The sequence below is a fragment of the Giraffa tippelskirchi genome, chromosome 13 (genome assembly GCF_054371585.1).
Source record: "Giraffa tippelskirchi isolate mGirTip1 chromosome 13, T2T-mGirTip1v1.2.pri, whole genome shotgun sequence".
NCBI classification, from domain to species: Eukaryota; Metazoa; Chordata; class Mammalia; order Artiodactyla; family Giraffidae; genus Giraffa; species Giraffa tippelskirchi.
The window spans coordinates 56,530,221-56,549,272 of record NC_137287.1 but is presented as its reverse complement, the minus strand read 5'-3'; the positions used below and the strand labels follow the sequence as shown (position 1 = coordinate 56,549,272).

Here is a 19,052-nt window from a genome sequence, read left to right as displayed (position 1 = left end):
TCTTTCCACTTAAATATCTAGCACACAAGAAGGTGCCCTGTAAGATTTCATTTACTCTAAATCAGCTGGTTTTCTGTTCCTTGACTGGGTACTGGAAATAGGTTTAATATTTCCCTTGCAAAGGACTTCATTGGCAGCTAACTAATTAAGACTTTGTGTAGGGGGCACAGGTTTGATTCCTGGTTGGCCAACTAAGATTCCACATGTTTCATGGCCAAAAAAAAATTTTTTTTCCCCTTGCAAAGTTAGTCTTATTTCAGATGGTAATATTCTAAAACCCAAGATCTGATCCCTTAAAAAAAGATGGGTGAGTCCTGTGTTGATTGCATTTTTCACTGTGAAGTTGTTTGCACGTCCACTTTTCAGTAAAGTGTTCAGTATTCTTTTTCTAGTTAATATGAATGATTCTGGTCACATACTAGCGTTCTGTATTCCAGAAATGGATTACCACTAATAAACACTCCCTTCTTTTAATTCGTGAAATTTCCATAGTAGCTCTTCATAGTCTGTTTGCATCACATCATGGGAAATGCCTCCCTCCGGTTCTTGTGCAGGGAAGAGAGTTTGTCGAGAGTTTCCTTGATAAGACGTGGATGGGTTTAAGAGGTTTATGAATCAGCTGTAAATATTTGCTGTGGGTTTATGAGACCACCACTCATAAACATTGTGTGTTTATCTGTTGCTCTTTGAAATGTCTTCAGAGAATCAGCTACTGAGGGCATAGGTGGCTGAGGAAGTGTTACTTGCTACAGTTTCCAAGAGGCCGTCTTGTGGGTAATCTTCAACTTGTGTATGATTTTATTGTTAAAACAGCATTGTTGTTCAGTCACTAAGACATGTCCAACTCTTTGTGATCCCATGAAGACCTACAAGACCTTCTGAAACAGCATACTTAGAGTTAACATCACTGAAGTCTGGCTCTTGGGTGCTTTTTAAAGTATTTATTTAAAGTTTTTTTTTTTTTTTCGGATGTGGACCATTTTAAAAGTCTTTATTGAATTTGCTACAATACTGCTTCTGTTTTATGCTTTGGTTTTTTGGCCCCGAGGCATGCGGGATCTTAGCTTCCCAAACAGGGACGAAACCTGCATCCTCTGCATTGGAAGGGCGGATTCTTAACCACTGACCTCCAGGGGAGTCCCTCAAAGATTTGTTTAGATGATAGGGAGCATCTGTGCTTTCCCGAGCCCTGATATCACTGACTCACGTGCGGGTGGGGGCCCAATAATACCTTGTCCTTTCGTGATTGAAATTCACCCAGGCGTGAATGCCTGGGTGAGCGCCAAGAGCTGCTCTGGCCTGTTTGATTGGGAGAGGAGAGTGGAAATGTAGCTTGTAATGAATTCAAATTGGGCAGAAACAGCCTTTTTGGTGACAGTTTAGATGAGAGTTTTATGAAGGATCAGGAGTTCTGGGGAGTGGCTTCAGAGTTGAACTTGAGGTTTAAGCCCTGGCTTTGGTCTCACCACTGCTTCCAGGGACCGGAACCGTCAGGTCTCCTCTGGTCCTGATGCGGGTTCGTTAGGGTCAGGCCTTGACAGCACCAAAAGTGTCTGTATGTTAATCCCAACCTCCTCATTTGTCCCACCTTCCCCTTCTGTGTTCACATGTCCATTCTCTGTGTCTCTGTTCCTGCCCTGCAGATAAGTTCATCAGTACTGTTTTGCTAGATTCCACATATATGTGTTAACAGATGATATTTGTTTTTCTCTTTCTGACTTATTTCACTCTGCATGACAGATTCTAGGTCCATCTGCATCTCTACAGATAACCCCATTTCTCCCCTTTTATGGTTGAGTCATATTCTATTGTATCACATCTTCTTCATCCATTGTCCATTGATGGACATTTGGGTGGCTCAGTGGTAAAGAGCCCGATTGCCAATGCAGGAGCTGCAGGAGACCATTTGATCCCCTGGGTAGGGAGGATCCTCTGGAGGAGGAAATGGAAACCCTCTCCAGGATTCTTGCCGGGAAATCCCATGGACAAAGGAGCCTGGCGGGCTGCAGTCCATGGGGTCACAAAGAGTCGGACATGACTGAGCATACATAGACACACTCCTAGGTCACTTCTATGTCTCTCTCCAGTACTCTGTTTCTAAAACCAGCAAATGGAAACTTTGAAAAAGAATTCAGCAGTGCCCTTCTACATGTTGAATTTGTTCCTCACTTGCACCAAAGAGTTTCTGATTTTCATAGAAGCCCAGTGCCTTTCCATTCTTCATGCTAGTATTGATTTTCTGGTTTGTTTTTTTTTTGGGGGGGGGGTTGGTTTTTGTTTTGGGTGTTTCTTTTAAACTTTAAAAAATTTAAATTTTTTTTTGGTCTTTCCACAGAAGAAGGCTCCAGCTTGGAGGAGACCGGCTTTAACTGGGGGGAGTACTTGGAAGAGACGGGAGCCAGTGCGGCCCCACATACATCCTTCAAACATGTAAGTGATGGTGACATCCCTTCTTCTGGTTTGCGTTTTTTGGGGCGTGGGAGATGCCAAACCTGTTTTGTGAAAGGGAATGAAAAGGAAAGATAAATTTGGCCAAGATTTATCCCCTGGAGAAAGAAATGGTTACCCACTCCAGTATTCTTGCCTGGAGAATTCCATGGACAGAGGAGTTCATGGGTTCGCAAAGAATAGGACACAACTGAGCGACTAACAGTTTGTTAGAAATATGGAGGAGATGAGGAAGTGAGTGGGCAAGGTGAGCCTTGTTCTGATCATGCCCAGGACAGGTGCTCACTGGTTTCAGCCTTGTTTTGTGCCTCAAAAAGCCAGAGCAGAATGCTGTGTTCCCTTCCGTCTGGGGGACAGAGACGGGTAAGGTTGATGTGAGCAAATAAAAGCAAACTAGGCAAGTAGGTGTTATGAATCATGTCTTCTTAGAAGGTGTAATGACTGTATATTTTAATTTTGCGTTGATATTTTTACTTTGAAAGGACACTTGAAAAGCAGTCTAGCCGTTTGTGGACAGATGAGCCAAATTATAGGAAAGGTCAGAAGTACTGAGGAAACATTTGGATCAAACCAAAAAATTACCCTCATCAATACTTGTTTTGAACAATGCAAATAGTGTGCCAAGCAGAGGGCAAGTCCCAGGAAATAAAAAAAATTAAGTTTTTAATCCAGTGTTTGCTTAGATAGGAGATTTTGGTGATACGTCATTAGCAAGAAAAAGAGTAATTTTCTAGGACCCAAGTTCCTGCTTTTACTCTTTGCTTTTCTGGAAATGAAAATTTAATAATGAGAGACATTCCCCCCCAACCCTCTCCATACTGGGCTTCCCAAGGCAGAGATTTAGCCATTGTGAGCAAATCGGGGGACTTTCTCTACCTGGTCTTCCCTCTGGCTCTTTTGTTGAATTAGGAAAACACTTTCTTTAATGCAACATTTTATTCTTTTTGGAGGTGAAGTGTTCTTTTGAAAAGGAGTTTAAGATCTTATTAAACTTGCATGACCTTGTTAAAGGTGGATTGCATTCCTGATCCTTTTTAACACTGACACTTAGATTGTTACAATTACTGGTTTATTGTGAATGGGACTGTGGCCATTTAGTGAAACCAGCAGCCAAATATTAAAACATAACAAAACTAAAACTTGCCTGGCATACCAAGTGGTTTCCGTTTTGCAAAAGCTGTCATAACGTGAACCTTTTATGATACCAGAAGGATTGGTAGATTTCTCCAGGTAGGAATGAGGTAGGACTTCCCTGGAAGCTCAGTGGTAAAGAAACTGCTTGCCAATGCAGAAGATGCGGGTTCTATCCCTGGGTTGGGAAGATTCCCTGAAGAAGGAAATGGCAACCCACTCCAGGATTCGTGCTGAGGAATCCCATAGAAAGAGGAGCCTGGTGGGCTCCAGTCCATGGGATCACCAAGAATCAGACATGATTTAGCAGCTAAATAACAATTGATAGACAATTTTGTCCTTCCTTTCTGTACCGGGAAGTTACCAATATCTGTCTGTATGAACTCAGTGCTGTTCTCTTTCATCCAGTCTGTTCTCCCTCCCTTTCAGTCATGGTAGAGTGTCCTGTACTGCAGAGGGCCCATGGGTGAACAGTTTATAATCCCATCATCTCTTTGTACAGCAGATACTCAGGGACATCTGATGTGCTTGCTCTAGAATATTGCAGCTTGCAAGGCTAGAAAGCTTTCTTCTGTGGAGAGGGCTGGCAAATACTCATAGACACGTGTGTGTTTGCTAAGTTGCTTCAGTCGTGTCCAGCTTGATGTGACCTAATGGACTGCAGCCTGCCAGGCCCTTCTGTCCATGGAATTCTCCAGGCAAGAATGCTGGATTGGGCTGCCATCTAGAGGATCTTCCCGACCCAGGGATCGAACCCTTGTCTCTTAAGTCTCCTGCATTGGCAGGTGGGTTCTTTACCACTAGCATCACCTGGGAAGCCCATTCATAGATGATAACCCTTAATTTAAAAAAAAATGAAAATCCATTTTCTGAGACTGTACTGTTCACATGCCATCTAGCCACGTGCTGTCTAGCACTTGGAAAGTGTATCATCCGAATTGAGATTGAAAGTGAGCAGGAAATTACAGGACCTTCCTGGGGACAAACCCCCATGTCCCTACCTCCAAAGCTTTAGCCTCCTAAGGTCTTCTCTGAGTTTCAAAGAGCAGATTTAATCAGAGAAGTAAGAAAAATACAGGAACAAGGGAAAGCCGTCAAGCAAGACAAAGTAATAATTGTTGTTGTTTAGTGGCCAAGTCATGTCTGACTCTTGCGACCTCATGGACTGTAGCCTGCCAGACTCCTCTGTCCATGAGATTTCCCAGGCAGGAATCCTGGAGTGGGTAGCCATTTCCTCCTCCAGAGGATCTTCCCAACCCAAGGATACAACCCATGCCGTCTGCATTTGCAGGTAGATTCTTTACTACTGAGCCACCAGGGAAGCCCAAAATAATAATAGTTTAGCCATAAAACAAAGTCAAGGACCCTTAATTCCTCCTCATGGGCTACAGATAATATCCTGAGCATTATCCTTGAGTAGTTTTGCAGATACCAAAACCCCCACCAGCTAGAAGAGGTTAACTGCATGGCACCCAGCAGCATGTAGACCCCAGACACATTGGAACCAGAAAGTTGATGATTGAGTTTCTCAACACATCACCCTGTTACCTCACCACCAACCAGTCAGAGAATTGTGCATTAGCTGATTTCACACCTTGTGACCCATACCCCTAACCTTGCCTTTAAAAACCCTCCCCTGAAAACCATCAGGGAGTTTGGGTCTTTAGAGCATGAGCTGCCCATTCTCCTTGCTTGGCCCTGCAGTAAACACTGTACTTTCTCCTTCACCATAGCCCGGTCTGTCGATTGATTTTACTGCATGTCTGACTAACAGACCCACGTTCTGTTTAGTAACAGGATGTGCTGTTAAGTGTACAGTGCACACCAGATTGCAGAGGCTTCCTTGGAAAATAAGAATGTAAACTTTCTTGTTACTATTTTTTTATGTTGATTACATCTTGAAATGATGCTACTTGGGATCCTTTGGGTTAATTAAAATACATTACTAAAGTTAATTTCATCTGTTTTGTCTGTTTTTAAAGTGGCTACTAGGAAATTTAATGACTCACCAGTGGTTCACATTATATTTCTCTTAGGCAGTGACAGTCTAAGGAAACAAATATTAAGTGTTCTGTTTTTAATCGTTTTTGTTATCTTCTGGATGTTATGTGTCTAGTGTGTGATGGATTTCTTGTGTTTTTGGTTCTTTAAGGTTGAGATCAGCATTCAGAGCAACTTCCAGCCGGGGATGAAGCTGGAGGTAGCCAACAAGAAGAATCCGGATACGTACTGGGTGGCCACGGTCATCACCACCTGCGGGCAGCTGCTGCTGCTGCGTTACTGTGGTTATGGGGAGGACCGCCGGGCTGATTTCTGGTGTGATGTGGTGATCGCAGACCTGCACCCCGTGGGATGGTGCACACAGAACAACAAGACCCTCATGCCCCCGGACGGTGAGCATGGGCTGGCCCAGCTCTCGGGCATCACTTGTGATGCTCAGAGAGAAACCTTGTAGCGATTTGATAACTGTGATTTCCTAGGAAGGTCCACCGTTTTCACAATCTCTTCTTGAGTGGCATTAGCCTGAGGGTGCTGGAGTAAGGGGGAGCTGGGTGCATTTTCAAGAGTTGGAGCTGAACCTGATGGCTGAACCCACTGTGGCCCTTTATGGCCTTTGAGCTTAATCAATCCTTGTGTGGGTTTTTAGAGATAGGGAAAGGAAGGCTGAAGTGATGCTGGCAGTGGAGGTCTTGTTCTCTATTTCCTGCTGAGGGGTTGTCTTGCCTTGTTTCCGGGTGAAATCCTGCCTTTTTGCCGTCCTTTTTTATCTCAAGACTACTCTTTAATTTTGACACTTTTAAAACACTCGGAGAAGATGTAAGTGGGTTTCTTCACTTTATAATACATCCTCTAGTGGGTCGTTTTACAGAGAAGTTCCAGGGTACAGAATTTTAATACTCTTAAGAGCTGATGGGTTCATTTAGTTAAAAAAAAAAATCCATGCTATAGCTTTAGAAAAGAGGGCAGAGTTGATGAATCAATTCTTCTTTCTCGCTTGGGTGAAAAATGTGGCAGCCGCCCTAGTTTCAGAAACACCATCAAATTTGTATCCTCTTGACTTTGTGCTCTTAGGCAAGACCCAGACACACTTAAAATGACAAATTGCAAGTGAAAAATGGGGAAACCCCGTGAGAAAGAGACACCATTAATGTGACTGAAAGATCTGAAGTCTGTTCAGACCATCCCAAGTGATGCTAATTGGAGAATTTCTTTATTGCTCATTTTAGAGAACTTTTAACAAAATTGAGTAGGTGATCGATACACAGCTTGGAAATCTTGCGTACAGAGAACAAAGTCAGGAAGTCGCAGGTTCAGGGGGCAAGAGGTTTTATTGATTGCTGTAGTGCAGGATAATCATTGCTTTGTATCCAGAGATAGCAACTCGTTCCAGAGGGAACCGTGGAATGTGTTTTTGCACAAGGATTCTTGGTGGTGTGGTTTTCTGTCTTGCAGAGCCCATCGCACGGTATATCCCACAGCTGTACCTGGTTGCTGTTTGTCATGGTTAAACTTGAAAGGTGTCCCAGACTATTTAACACAAGTGAAAGGGGTCCATGACACCTCATGTATTTGTTAGAGATGCTGCATGATGATAGAGAGATTTTCTTACTGATCCCAGGAATCAGTGGGGTGGGAAGAAGCAGAAACATGGCAGGTGGAGCCAGAGATGGGGGTTCTTGTCTGCCATTTCCTGTAGGGACCTGGGTGAGACCTCTCCGTCTTCTCCTCTTTGAAATGAGAGGTGATAGTGTGTAATCTCTAAAGAGCTTTCCAGCATGACCTGCCTTGGTTGTGATCCTCGGAAAGGGAAGGAGGGCACCGGTTTTCCTGTCGGGTGCATGAAGAGCGGAGTTTGCTTTCGGATTAGAATCGGTGAAATTCCAGCACGGGAGTCTGTGCCAGTTACAGAAGTCAGGTTTCTTTGTGACTGTTGGGGCCAGTGATGTTTCTGTGGATCAGGGAGCAAACTCGGTGGGGAAATCGTGATGAGCATTTGGGTCCTTTGTTGCCTGCCATGGGTAGAATTTCACTAGATACAGAACTGTAGACTCGGCTTCCTCTTTGGAACCCTGAGATCTGGGAGCACTCAGTTTCTGAGAGACTGGTCAGAACGTGGATGTCAGTTTCAACATACCGTTGGATCAACCAAGAGGATGGGAGTTTTGGGTGATTTTCTTATTAATGGGGAAGGGAGAGGACTGCCTTCTCTGGTCACATGTAGGGTGCAGGGCCCCAGTTTTTCACATCATTTTGGGATTCTTCAAGTAGCTTTCTGTCTTCTAAAGTCACTGCCCTGAAAAAGGGTCATTTTTAAAATTTTAGATGATCTTTTACCAAGCATGTGGCATCTTCTGCAGTCCTGTATGTTCCTGCCTTGCTCTTTTTTCGTTTTGTATTTATTTATTTAATTTGGCTGCCTTGGGTCTTAGTTGTGGCGTGTGACATCTTTGTTGAGTCATATGGAAACTTCATCAAGGTGCACAGACTCTCTAGTTGTGGCGTGTGGGCTTAGTAGGTGGAAATCTTGCGTACAGAGAACCAAGTACATCCCACAACCATACCTGGTTGATCATGCAGGCTTAGTTGCTCTGTGGCACATGGGATCTTAGTTCCCTGACCAGGGATCGAGCCAGCGTCCCATGCATTGCAAGGCAGATTCTGGACCACTGGTCTGCCAAGGAAGTCCCTGCCTTGCCCTTTTAAGTGAAATTAATCTTTGAATCAGTGCAGACCATCATTACAGCATTGATGTTAGGAGGAAGGAAACAGCATGGCAACAGCTCCGTGGTAGTTTGTTAAGAGAGTTCCTTTAATAAAGACACGTTCAGAGAGACTTGGGTTTAGTGACCCACTGGCTATTCCAAGAGCAGTGTTCCTGCTCCAGAGCTAATCGCCACTAATCTTTCATATTAAAAGTATTAAGGAGCACAGTACATTAAAGCCTCACTAAGTGCAGTGGAGGATGATAGCTGTTAATACCGGAGCAAAATGTAAAGCATTTCAGCTTGCTGAATCAATACAGCTCGATTTATTCATAAGCACGTTCACGCTTGCAAAGGGCAGCTGCCAAATAATTATTGTTTATGGTGATAATGTAAGGAAATCATTTAACCCAATGACTGTTTCACTGCTTGTTCAGAAGTAACAACATTGCCTCTTAACGTCTGGGCTTGGGGAGCTTTGGCATCTTGGCAGGTACCTGCAAAATCCCAGAAAGGAATGCTCCTGTGAGATTGCAGGTAAACACATGGGAAGATGCCCATCCAAATAACGCCTCCCCTCCCAGCCCCTGGCTTATACATTGAGAGGTATTATATTTATGTGCGCTTTCTACTGTTGCAAGGAAAGTATTGGAATTCTGGTGCCTTAGGATTCATGCCACTAATTTTTATTTTCCCCATTATTAAAATTTCCATAATTTGAATTGCAAACTCTGCAGTCTTGCCAGAATGACTCTATTTGCCTTTCGAGGTTGAATCAAAATGACTGGAGTTAGTTAATAGGTAACTTATTTGAATACAGGGATGTTTATTCATGAAGTGTTGGGAGAAAGTGTGACTGTGGCCTTCTGTTAGGTTGTGGGACTGGATCCTGCCTGGTTGTGAAGCTGGTGCTGGACTATTTGGGGGAATTACTGTTTTTGCTATAGCTGATTGTGAAATAAAAGATGTGGCCGTTGGTACACAAGACCCTAACGTGAGCGGGTGACAGGACTTACCAGTCTATAACCCTTTTTAACTGTGGACTCAAACTAGAGTTTGTTTGTGTTACATGAGACAGTCAGCATTTAAAATTCCTATTTTTTAAAAAATGTAATGACATTTCAGTAATACTAGCAAAACCTAACAATCACATTGTTTTCATTGGCTGTCTAATATTATAACTGGAATTTGATTTGTACAGTAATAAAATTAAATATATATACTATAAACTCAAAGAGAAAAGGTAAATCTAAGTGGACTCTTGGAGTTGACTAAATGTTAGATGGTTTAATGTGAAAAATTCAAGAAAATTATTATTAAGAAAAGTGGTGGATTTGGCTTTTTGAGATTTTTAAGAAGAGGATAGAAAACTTCTGTCCAGACTGTTTTCCATTTTGTCATTTTTGGAGGCAAATAAACGAAGAGATCTGTTCTGGAACTTCCTTGCCAAATGGTAATCATGAGATTATGTAAAGTTATGTAAATTGTATCAGATGCTATTTGGGTTTTTCTGCACCATGGGAAAATTGTAAGCACAGAGTGGTACTATGAGATTTTCCTTTTTGGTGTTAGTCGTAGATGTGTTTATATGTACTTTAAATCAGGCCAGTGTTTAATTCTGTGTGGAAGTGAGGGTGAGTTGGTCCTGTGGGTTTCCTTGCCCTGTTGTCTGGTCCCTCTTCTGCATGGTTAATGCTGTCGGAGTCCCAAGCCCACCCATCAGCTGTCTTCCTTGGTCCCTTACTGCCCATCTAGGGATCTTGGCCTCCGGCTGCTCCCAACTGGGCTTTGGTCCTGGTGGTCCCTTGTGGGGGGGCTCTCAGCTCTCACTGGACCCTGTTCCTGCTGTGGGCAGACCCTTCACTACCGTGACCCTAACGTAGAGCCTGCAAGAGAAGCCTCCACTCACCTTCAAACAGGCTCGTCCCCTTTGGCACAGCCCTGGGACTGCTGTTCTCCCCAGCCCTGACGCTGACTAGTGAACCTCCCTGCTCTCCGACCCTGACCCAGGAGCCCTCGGTGTCCTCTGTCCAGGGGCCCTCAGTGCCATCTTTCCGGTCTCCATCATGCTTTTACCTCCTTCTAGCCTGTTGGAGAAGTGTGCTTCAATTTCTCTTCTTCCTCTGAGTTCCTGAACAAGCCTCTGGACCTCACACTGCGTCCTATTAAGTCTCTCATCATGGTTCCACATTCCCGGGCCTTGCCCACCTTCCGGGCTTGTGCCCTCCTTCCATGACCGTGCCTCTGTCCCAGGGTCATGCCTCCAGTTTGGTCCCTGGGACAGTCTGCCTTGTTTGACTCCAGCTCTCAGTGAGTGACTGATGTGTGCATGGATTGTGTCCTGAGCCTAGAACCTTGTGAAAGCTGGGCAAATACAGCTTGTATGTAAAATCCTGGGGTCTTAGGCGGTGAGATTTCAGAGTAGAGTTTGGTGTTGTGTTAATCCGGGTTTTTCAGAGAATCAGACAGAATAGAATTGTGCGCACACACACACACCCCACCCAACCCACCCAGATTTAACACATTGGCTCACCCTGTTGTGGAGGTTTGGCAAGTCCACAGTCTGATGGGGGAGGCTAGCAGGCTGCAGACCCAGGGCAGAGTTGCCATTCTAGTCCCGCGGCCGTTTCCTGGAGAGACAGGAAGACCTGGGTTGCTGAGGAAGTCCAGAGCTTCCCACTGGAGATTCCCTCTTTTTGGGAGAGGTCAACCCTTCACACAGATTCTTCTCTGAAGACACAGCAGTTTAAAATTTTTATTTTTGCACGTTAGTTTTTTTTGATGAAAATACTATAATTGTAAAGATTGCACATAAATGGAAGAAAGTGAAAGTCACTCAGTTGTGTCCAACTCTTTGTGAACCCATGGACTATACAGTCCATGGAATTCTCCAGGAGCCTTTTTCTTCTCCAGGGGATCTTCCCAACCCAGAGATCAAACCCAGCTCTCCTGCATTGCAGGCAGATTCTTTACCAGCTGAGCCACAGGGAAGCCCTCAAATAAGTATATTTGTATAATTTAATCTCAGATGATTTCTGTGACTAATAGACAAATTATGTGTTTGGAGCTTTCTCTCTTATTTTTTCTTAACTAGACATGATTTTGCTGAACTGAAGGCAGAAACAGATTTTATGGACTCTCTCTCTCTACACACACATACACACACACACACATATACACACACATATAAAACAGTTTACTGATTTATTTTATTACTCATCCAAACATTGCTAGCCCATCAGCAGAACACCCAGACAAGTGATCATAATTAAATTTAGTAATCTTTGGCATTTTGCCAGCCTACAGTCATATATAAACCACAGATTTTTACATCCTTTTTGATTCTGTCCACTGAAGATGTATTTGTCAGTGTAGGCAGATAGAATGTAATTCACAGTCAGTTTGCTTTGATTAATAAGTTAAAAATATTTCCACATGGAAATGGTCCATGTCTGTGGACCTGAATGTGTGCTTTTGCCCTGGGCCCCAGACCTGTTACCAGCAGACCTGTCCTCTGGTTTCCAATGGTGTTTCCTGGGCCCTTTGTGCACCAGCATCTTTCCAAGGGTTGCTCTGCATGGGTCGACTTGGGGAATCAGTTTCCATCTGCTGGAGTGACACCATCAGTGTGCCTCCCTGCCTCCCCCGCCTTAGCCATCTTTTATCCACTTTGGAGAAGGATGTGTCCCTAGGGTGGACTGCTTTGTGACACTAAACACAGACTCTCCGTTTTCAGGGATTCCTGGCGGGCTACAGTCCATGGGGTCACAAAGAGTCGGACACAACTGAGCGACTAAGCACATGTTAGGGTAAGAGTCTGAGGATCTGTGACTTCAAGGAGAAAAGGGAACGCTACTCAAATTGACCAGTAAGGAGCTTTTATTTATGTCTGTTTGAAAATGTATGATGGGAGAGATCAGATTATTCCGTTGAATATATTTTATGAGAGCGATAGAGCAGTTTTATTCAAAATGTCATGTCAGCAGTACGTAGGAAATGACATCCTTTGCAACTGTTTAAACCAGTGAAAATTTTAGAATGCCAAATTGAGAACACTTGAAGCGGAGCCATCAAATCTTCAAAAGTAGAACCTCGGAGTTTGCATTTGTCCTGAGTAGTTGTGCCCAGGGCCTTGTGGCTCTCTGAATATTTTGAACTCCCCTCACCCTCCCACCTCTGCCCTCTTGTATCCATCCTGGATACAGGATGGGCTGTGATCTGACAGCCCTCGAACCACCTCTGACCCCTCTCTCTCCCTGACTCCCCTGTGCTCTCTCACATCTTGTCCACTCATTATGGCAGTTTTTCTCATAGTTGAGATGATTAGAGGTCCTCAGGGCTTCGAAAGTGCTTACCATCATAGGACTTTTATGAGTTTATTTGTAAGTCATTGAATTTCTTTGGTCATGATAAAGGACAAATCTCGAAGCTCTTCCCTGATGGGGAAAGGACCTGGCAGAGGAAGGTCTTGGGTTGATGGGCAAGAACCCTGTCATGGGTGCCAGCAGCCACTTTGGTCCACAGAGGATACTACTGTCCTAGAATGGAACGATTTTTACGTCCATCTATGAAAGGTTATTTATTGAGGTTCTACTATGTGCCTGATTTTTTTTTTTTTGGTTTGAATATACAGTATGGTTAATATTAAGCATTTTGTGTGAAGCATGTTTGTAATGCTGTCAACTTTTTGGCGGACGGCATGGACTCATCATGATGAACTTATTTTTGGAGAGGATGTTTCATGCAGAGCTGATGTAATGATTTATTTGTCAGTCCTTTCTGCTTCGGCCTTTCATTCCTGAGGCTCTCACTCATCTGGCTCAGAGGTATCAGAATTCGATTTGAAATTCAGGTCTCTGGAAACATGGGTAACGTCCTTCTCCTTGTTTGGGTGGGAGCTTTTCTGAGAGAGCCACTTCTTTTCTAGTTTTAAAATTTATCTTTTTTTGTTATAAGCATGTAACGAATTACTTACTATTTATATCTGTTTGGTTGCTCTGGTTCTTCCTTGCTGCACAGGCTCCCTCTGGTTTTGGAGAGTGGGGGGCACCTCCATTTGCGCTGTGAGGGGTTCTCGTTGAGGTGGCTTCTCTTGTTGTGGACCACAGGCTCTAGGGCTCTAGAGCACAGGCTCAGTAGTTGTGGTGCATGGGCTTAGTTACCCCTCAGCAGGTAGAATCTTCCAGATCAGGGATTGGACCTGTGTTCCCTGCATCGGCAGGTGGGTTCTTACCCACAGAACCACCAGGGAAGTTCTGTGCTAGGCATTTTTAAAGGGTGGCTAGCCTGCAGTGGAAATTGACAAGAGCTGGACATTGACCTGCTTGGTAATGGGACTCTGACCCTTGACTTCTGGGGTGATCTACTGATAGCTAAGTGGAGGGGTTCCTCTGGACTGGATTCTGCTGGTGTTTCTGTGGCTGACTTCTGTGCAGTAAGAGTGCTCCTTAGGCCTGAATGGAGGCGTGGAGACTATGTATTGGCCTGGTGAGTGGCTCAGCTATGCCGCTTGCTGAAAGTAGGACCCTTGTAAAAAAGTCACTTAACCTCTTGGCATCATACTCCCCATATCTTTAAAATGGCTAATTAATACCTGACCTTGGTGATGTCAGCAGCAGCTTGCATGGCAGATGCAAAACCTCTCTGTAACTGTGAAGTCGGAAGGGCACTCAGCATCACGTTTTTTTTTTTCTATCTTAATGAAAGTAGCCCTAATGGCCCACCCTAAATAGGCGGGGACAGGGAGCTATCAGAGGGAGGATGTGTCTGTATCCAGCATGAAGAATCTGGGGAAACAGCTCCAAAGGCGCAGACACCCCTCACTTAGCTGGAAGCCCCCACCCACTTGTGCTCAGTCCCCAGGACACTGAGAAGGAATGGCCTTTCCCTCCCTTTGATCTCGGAGAACTTTGGTCATATTTCTTTTCAAACCGTTATCTTTGCCTGCATTGTAATTGTTTATGGATCTGTGATGGCACCCGTTTGATGACAACAGTAAGACTTTGTGGACATCGTGTAACAGAAATGCATCTCGTGGATCCTGATATCACCACCTAAGTGTGTGAACTTCGGCTGGGCATGTCCTTTCTAAACTTTGTGACCTTCAGTGTGCTCATTTGCAACTTGGGAGTCATGATAACTGTCTTACAGGATTGTGTAATGTATCCAGTGGGCTTTGGGTGACCACATCAGAGCCCTGCTGAGAATGTGGGAGGAGGTGGAGAAATGCTGGCTTTTCCTTCCTTCATCCTTCTAGTTAAGGATGGTATCTTCTCTGTCTTTTAAAAGTTATTTATTTATTGTTGTAGAGCAGTTTATTGTTTTCAAGCAGTTTTAGGTTCACAGCAAGAGGAAGAGAAGGTACAGAGGTTTCCCATCTCCTGTCTGACCACCTCCACCGTATCCCACCATCAACATCCCTATCAGATGGTACTTCTGTTACAACTGATGTGACCAGCACTTCTTCAACACTTCTGGGTGCTGTGCGTTCTGTGGATTTGGACAAAAGTGTAATGATGTGTGTCCTCTGCGACAATGTACAGAGCAGTTCTGTGGCCCTAAAAATCTTCTGTGCTTCACCTTTGCATACCTCCCCACCCCAGCCTTCGGCAGACAGTGATCTGTCTCCTGTCTCCATAGTTTTGCCTTTTCTGTGTTGTCGTAGAGTTGGAATCACACAGCCTCTTGTTTTTATGCCTCACACAGACTTAAAGCTCTGTCCTTGCTACATGGGTAAAGAGCAAAGCCTCTGAGCTACCACCGCGATGACAGCAGGGGCTAATTGGTAGGAGCGCATGCACGTTGTATTGAAGAGCCTTTAAATACAGTCACACTCACGCACTCCAGTCACACTGCTTGATCTTGACGACTTGGTGTGTCAGTTTTTTGGTGGTGAGAGGCGGGGAGGAGAGCTTGAGTCACACAACCTCGTATCACAGATAAGTGACTGACAGCCCATCTGCAAGGGAGGGGAGAGAAACATGGGGAAAAGTGGTTGCCAAGCCAAGGGCAGTGTCATGCCGTGGACTGTTGAGCAAATAGCCCAGGCATAGGTCTGGAGGATCTGGGTTATTACAGTGCCTTGCGTGCGTCTTCAGTCATAACTGACTCTCTGCGACCCCATGGACTGTAGACTACCAGGCTCCTCTGTCCATGGGATTTTGCAGGAAAGAATACTGGGATGGGTTCCCATTTCCTATTCCAAGGGATCTTCCTGGCCCAGGGGTCGAACCCTCGTATCCTGTGCCTCTTGTATTGGCAGGCAGATTCTTTACCATTGCACCACCTGGGAAGCCCATTACACAGCGAGCTGTCAGCTGTTATACAGGAAGGTAGAATAACTGATCTTTGTGACGCTCACTCCTTAAAGAGCCTTGACATGTATTTCGTATCAGGTAGGGGGCAACAGAAAAGGCCAAGCTGAGAGGGGTATGGTGATGAGAAACAGAGACTGTAAATAGTTACTATTCTTTGACAGACAGGTGCTCCATGAGTTGGATACATTATTACTACTTCCACAGAGCTCTTCTTCCATACCCAGGTTTAGAGTAGGGTTGTCATTCTGGCTCCTTAAATGTGGTGAATCCCTGAGCAACACAGCTTGGGGGGCATTGTCTTGCCCACACATAATAAGATGCTATTGATTTTTGTGTTTCGAGATGTTGTGAGCTGTGTTGGTCAACCAGAGGGATGAGCATGGAACCTGGACTGGGGACAGCTACTGGGCTGAGAATCTGGCTAACCTGGAGCACGGCTGGCTGGGGCCCACAGTTAAGGCAAAGGATGTGACTGTTCAGCTGTTGGTTGAGATTGATTTTCTAAGATGACACAGATTCTCTCTGGTGGATGATGCATCCATTTGAGAGGTCCAGATGACATACTCCAGACCTGAGGACTGGGCCAGAACAAATCAAGACCCTGATCCATGGGATAGGCTCCTTGGAAGAAAAATTAGAACCTATAGCAGTATTAGGCACTGGACTGGGAAGCTTACCAGAGGTAGGGTCAGGGCATGACCTGACCTCATAAATGGGGTAGCAGAGGTGGGAAAAAGGAGCTAAAATGGGGCCGTACAATACTTCCTGGGGCCCTGAACAGATTTTTAGGGTAAAGCAAGCTTGGCAGGGCCACATGTATGCACACTGGGAGTGAAAAATGGATAGGGAGATTCATAAATACCATAGGTTCCTGAGACCTCAGAGTCGGAGGGAATACTCTGATCTGAGAGGTGGAGAATGGGGAAGTGAGCCCCCAGACAAGGATCTTGAGTGTTTTGTCATTATCTCTTATCAACTGACAGAGCTGTTAAGCATATTTGGTTAAACAATACAAATGAAAAAAAAATAACATATTTATACAGTGGTGACAAACAGCCTCCAAAAGCCCATCATGGATTATACAAACAAGTTATAGCCATTAAAATAATCTGTAATTATTTTTTCGACTAGACAGTATGTCAAATCATTAGCATCTGTTCAGCTTATTTCTCAGAAAATTGTGTGATGGATATCTTTTCAGTCTGTCATAAAGCAAAATAATTACACCAACTTCCCTTGTCACCTTCAATCATCAGCAAAACAAAACTGTTTGAAAGTCTCCAAAGAAAATAACATTTATTTAAAACTTACTTTCGGGTTCAAATGTTTTCTTGCCCTATAAAGGTCATGGGATGATGTATATGCCTTGTGTGTTATGTGGAGCAATAGTTAATCACAACTTTCGTTTTGTGAAATCTGTAAAGCAACCTTGTCTTCAGATTCTTCATTTGTACATCCGATGTGTAATTTGTTAATACATCAAAATTAATTTTCAATCTCTCATGTACATGGAGCTTTAGAGCTGTAAGTTCTGCTAATGGTTCTTTCAGTAAAGTATATGTATTTATGTGTCTTTCTTGGGTGGATTTCTTTGAAGCATTTCTGCAGGCAGGATATTCACAAAGATAACCAAGCAGCAAATAAATGTCAATTAAGAATTCTATTAACGTAGCTGGCAGGAGTCCTTTAACAAATATTTAAGTACAGTATATTTAGATTAAATTTAATTCAGGGGGAGATGCTTGCCTGCGTAGCTTCCCAAAGTAGCTCATCTTTCTCCTATAGCAGAATAATATTTTATTTTACATTTCAAAAGTAAAGTGACTAAACTGCATACATCTGAATTGTTTAACTGTTGTTGTTTAGTGGCTAAGTTGTGTCCGATTCTTTGCGACCCCACGGACTGTAGCCTGCCAGGCTCCTCTGTCCATGGGATTCTCCAGGTAAGAATACTGGAGTGGGTTGCCATTTCCTTCTCCAGGGGATATTCCCCACCCAGGGATCAAACTGCATTGGCAGGTGCATTCTTTACCGCTGCACCATGGGGAAAGCCCCATACATCTGAATATTGCATGTTAAAGTGTTATAGAGATTTTTAAGTGGTTTTTAGAAGCAAAGAAATCTGGTCATTTTCAACTCAACTTCATGGTTACCTTTCTTCTTTCTTCCTGGACCCTCTATTTTTTGTTTTCAAAATTTCTCTTTCCTGAGGATTGTTTTTTTTTTTTTTTGCTTCCAGCTCATCTGAGGGCCTTGATCACATGGTTTATGTATTATCACATTGGCTGCTGTGATGGAAAGACTCTGAAATACCGAGGCTCACATAGACTTAGACGGTTACTGCTCTTTACTTCAACAGGCCGTGGTGAGCAGTTTGGGATGGTGGTGCCTCTTTTCCACTGGATCTGTCAGGCACTGGGTTCTCTCTAGGTTATTATAGAGTACTGAGTAGAGTTCCCTGTGCTACACAGTAGGTCCCTGATGGTTATTTATCAAGTTCCCACCACAAAGATGTGGAAAATGTCCACTGGAGAGAAAAGAATTTGAGAAAGAATGAGTATATGTATATGTATAGCTGATCACTTTGCTGTGCACCTGAAACTAACCCAACTATACTCCAATAAAATGTATTAAGAATTAGCCTCTGCAATCACAAAGAAGGAAGGGAGCATTCAGAATCTTTGGCTCACCTCCCCATCAGCCAGAGCTTAGCACTTGGCTGTATGTATGTTGTCGTAAGGGATGATTGGAAATGTCCCCAAGTAGCCACAGTTTGGTTCAACTTTGTAGCCAAAACTCTCAGGTAGGCGGCTTCCTTTAAGAAAAAATGGTTTATTTATTTGGCTGCATGCAGGATCTAGCTGCCTGACAAGGGATGGAACCTGAGCCCCCTGCATTGGGAGCCCAGTCTTAGCCACTGGACCAGCAGGGAAGTCCTGAGGCTTCTTTACCTAGAAGAATCAAGGGGATAAAGAGATCTGGGGACACTTAGCAGTGTCTTCCATAATTCACATAGCTCACAGAATTCTTTTTAGGATGACTATTTTAGCCTTACCGAACATGTCAGGGAAATGTCCAAATGCTTCAAAGATAGAACCAAGCAACTTTTTTCTTCCTTGGGGACTCAGAATGCATTTTCTGTAGTTGATAACAGTACCTTTCAGTTTCTAACTGGCAGTATCTACTGTTCATTTAATAGGACTTGTGCTTTCCCTGGTATTAACTTTTAAGGAGATTAATGGCCCACGATATCATTGCCTTTCTAATAATTGGGCTGCATTAGCCACACTTTCACTGTGCTTTTAAACTGCAGTCCATCTGGAGCAGTCCATAAAATCATTTACTGCTTTTGCTGGGTTCCTGTTTATGTACTAAAATACAACCTTTTGGGCCTAGATTAATTTTCTCACTTTTAGATTATGTTTTTTAAGCTAGAGTTTATTAGTCAATATGA

At 43.9% G+C, this 19,052-nt stretch overlaps 1 protein-coding gene across 12 annotated transcripts in view; it reads left to right on the top strand.

The window, feature by feature from the left end:
- The window catches only part of SFMBT2 (Scm like with four mbt domains 2), a 181,795-nt gene that overhangs the window by 23,845 nt on the left and 138,898 nt on the right, over positions 1 to 19,052 (top strand). For 10 of the 12 annotated variants that reach the window (XM_081557206.1, XM_081557204.1, XM_081557198.1 and 7 more), the window contains 2 exons: positions 2,336 to 2,430; positions 5,732 to 5,972. In XM_081557206.1, coding sequence (XP_081413332.1) covers positions 2,336 to 2,430; positions 5,732 to 5,972 — 336 coding nt within the window. The remainder of the gene's footprint in view (positions 1 to 2,335; positions 2,431 to 5,731; positions 5,973 to 19,052) is intronic. The other 2 variants (XM_081557209.1, XM_081557207.1) reach the window with 1 other exon arrangement.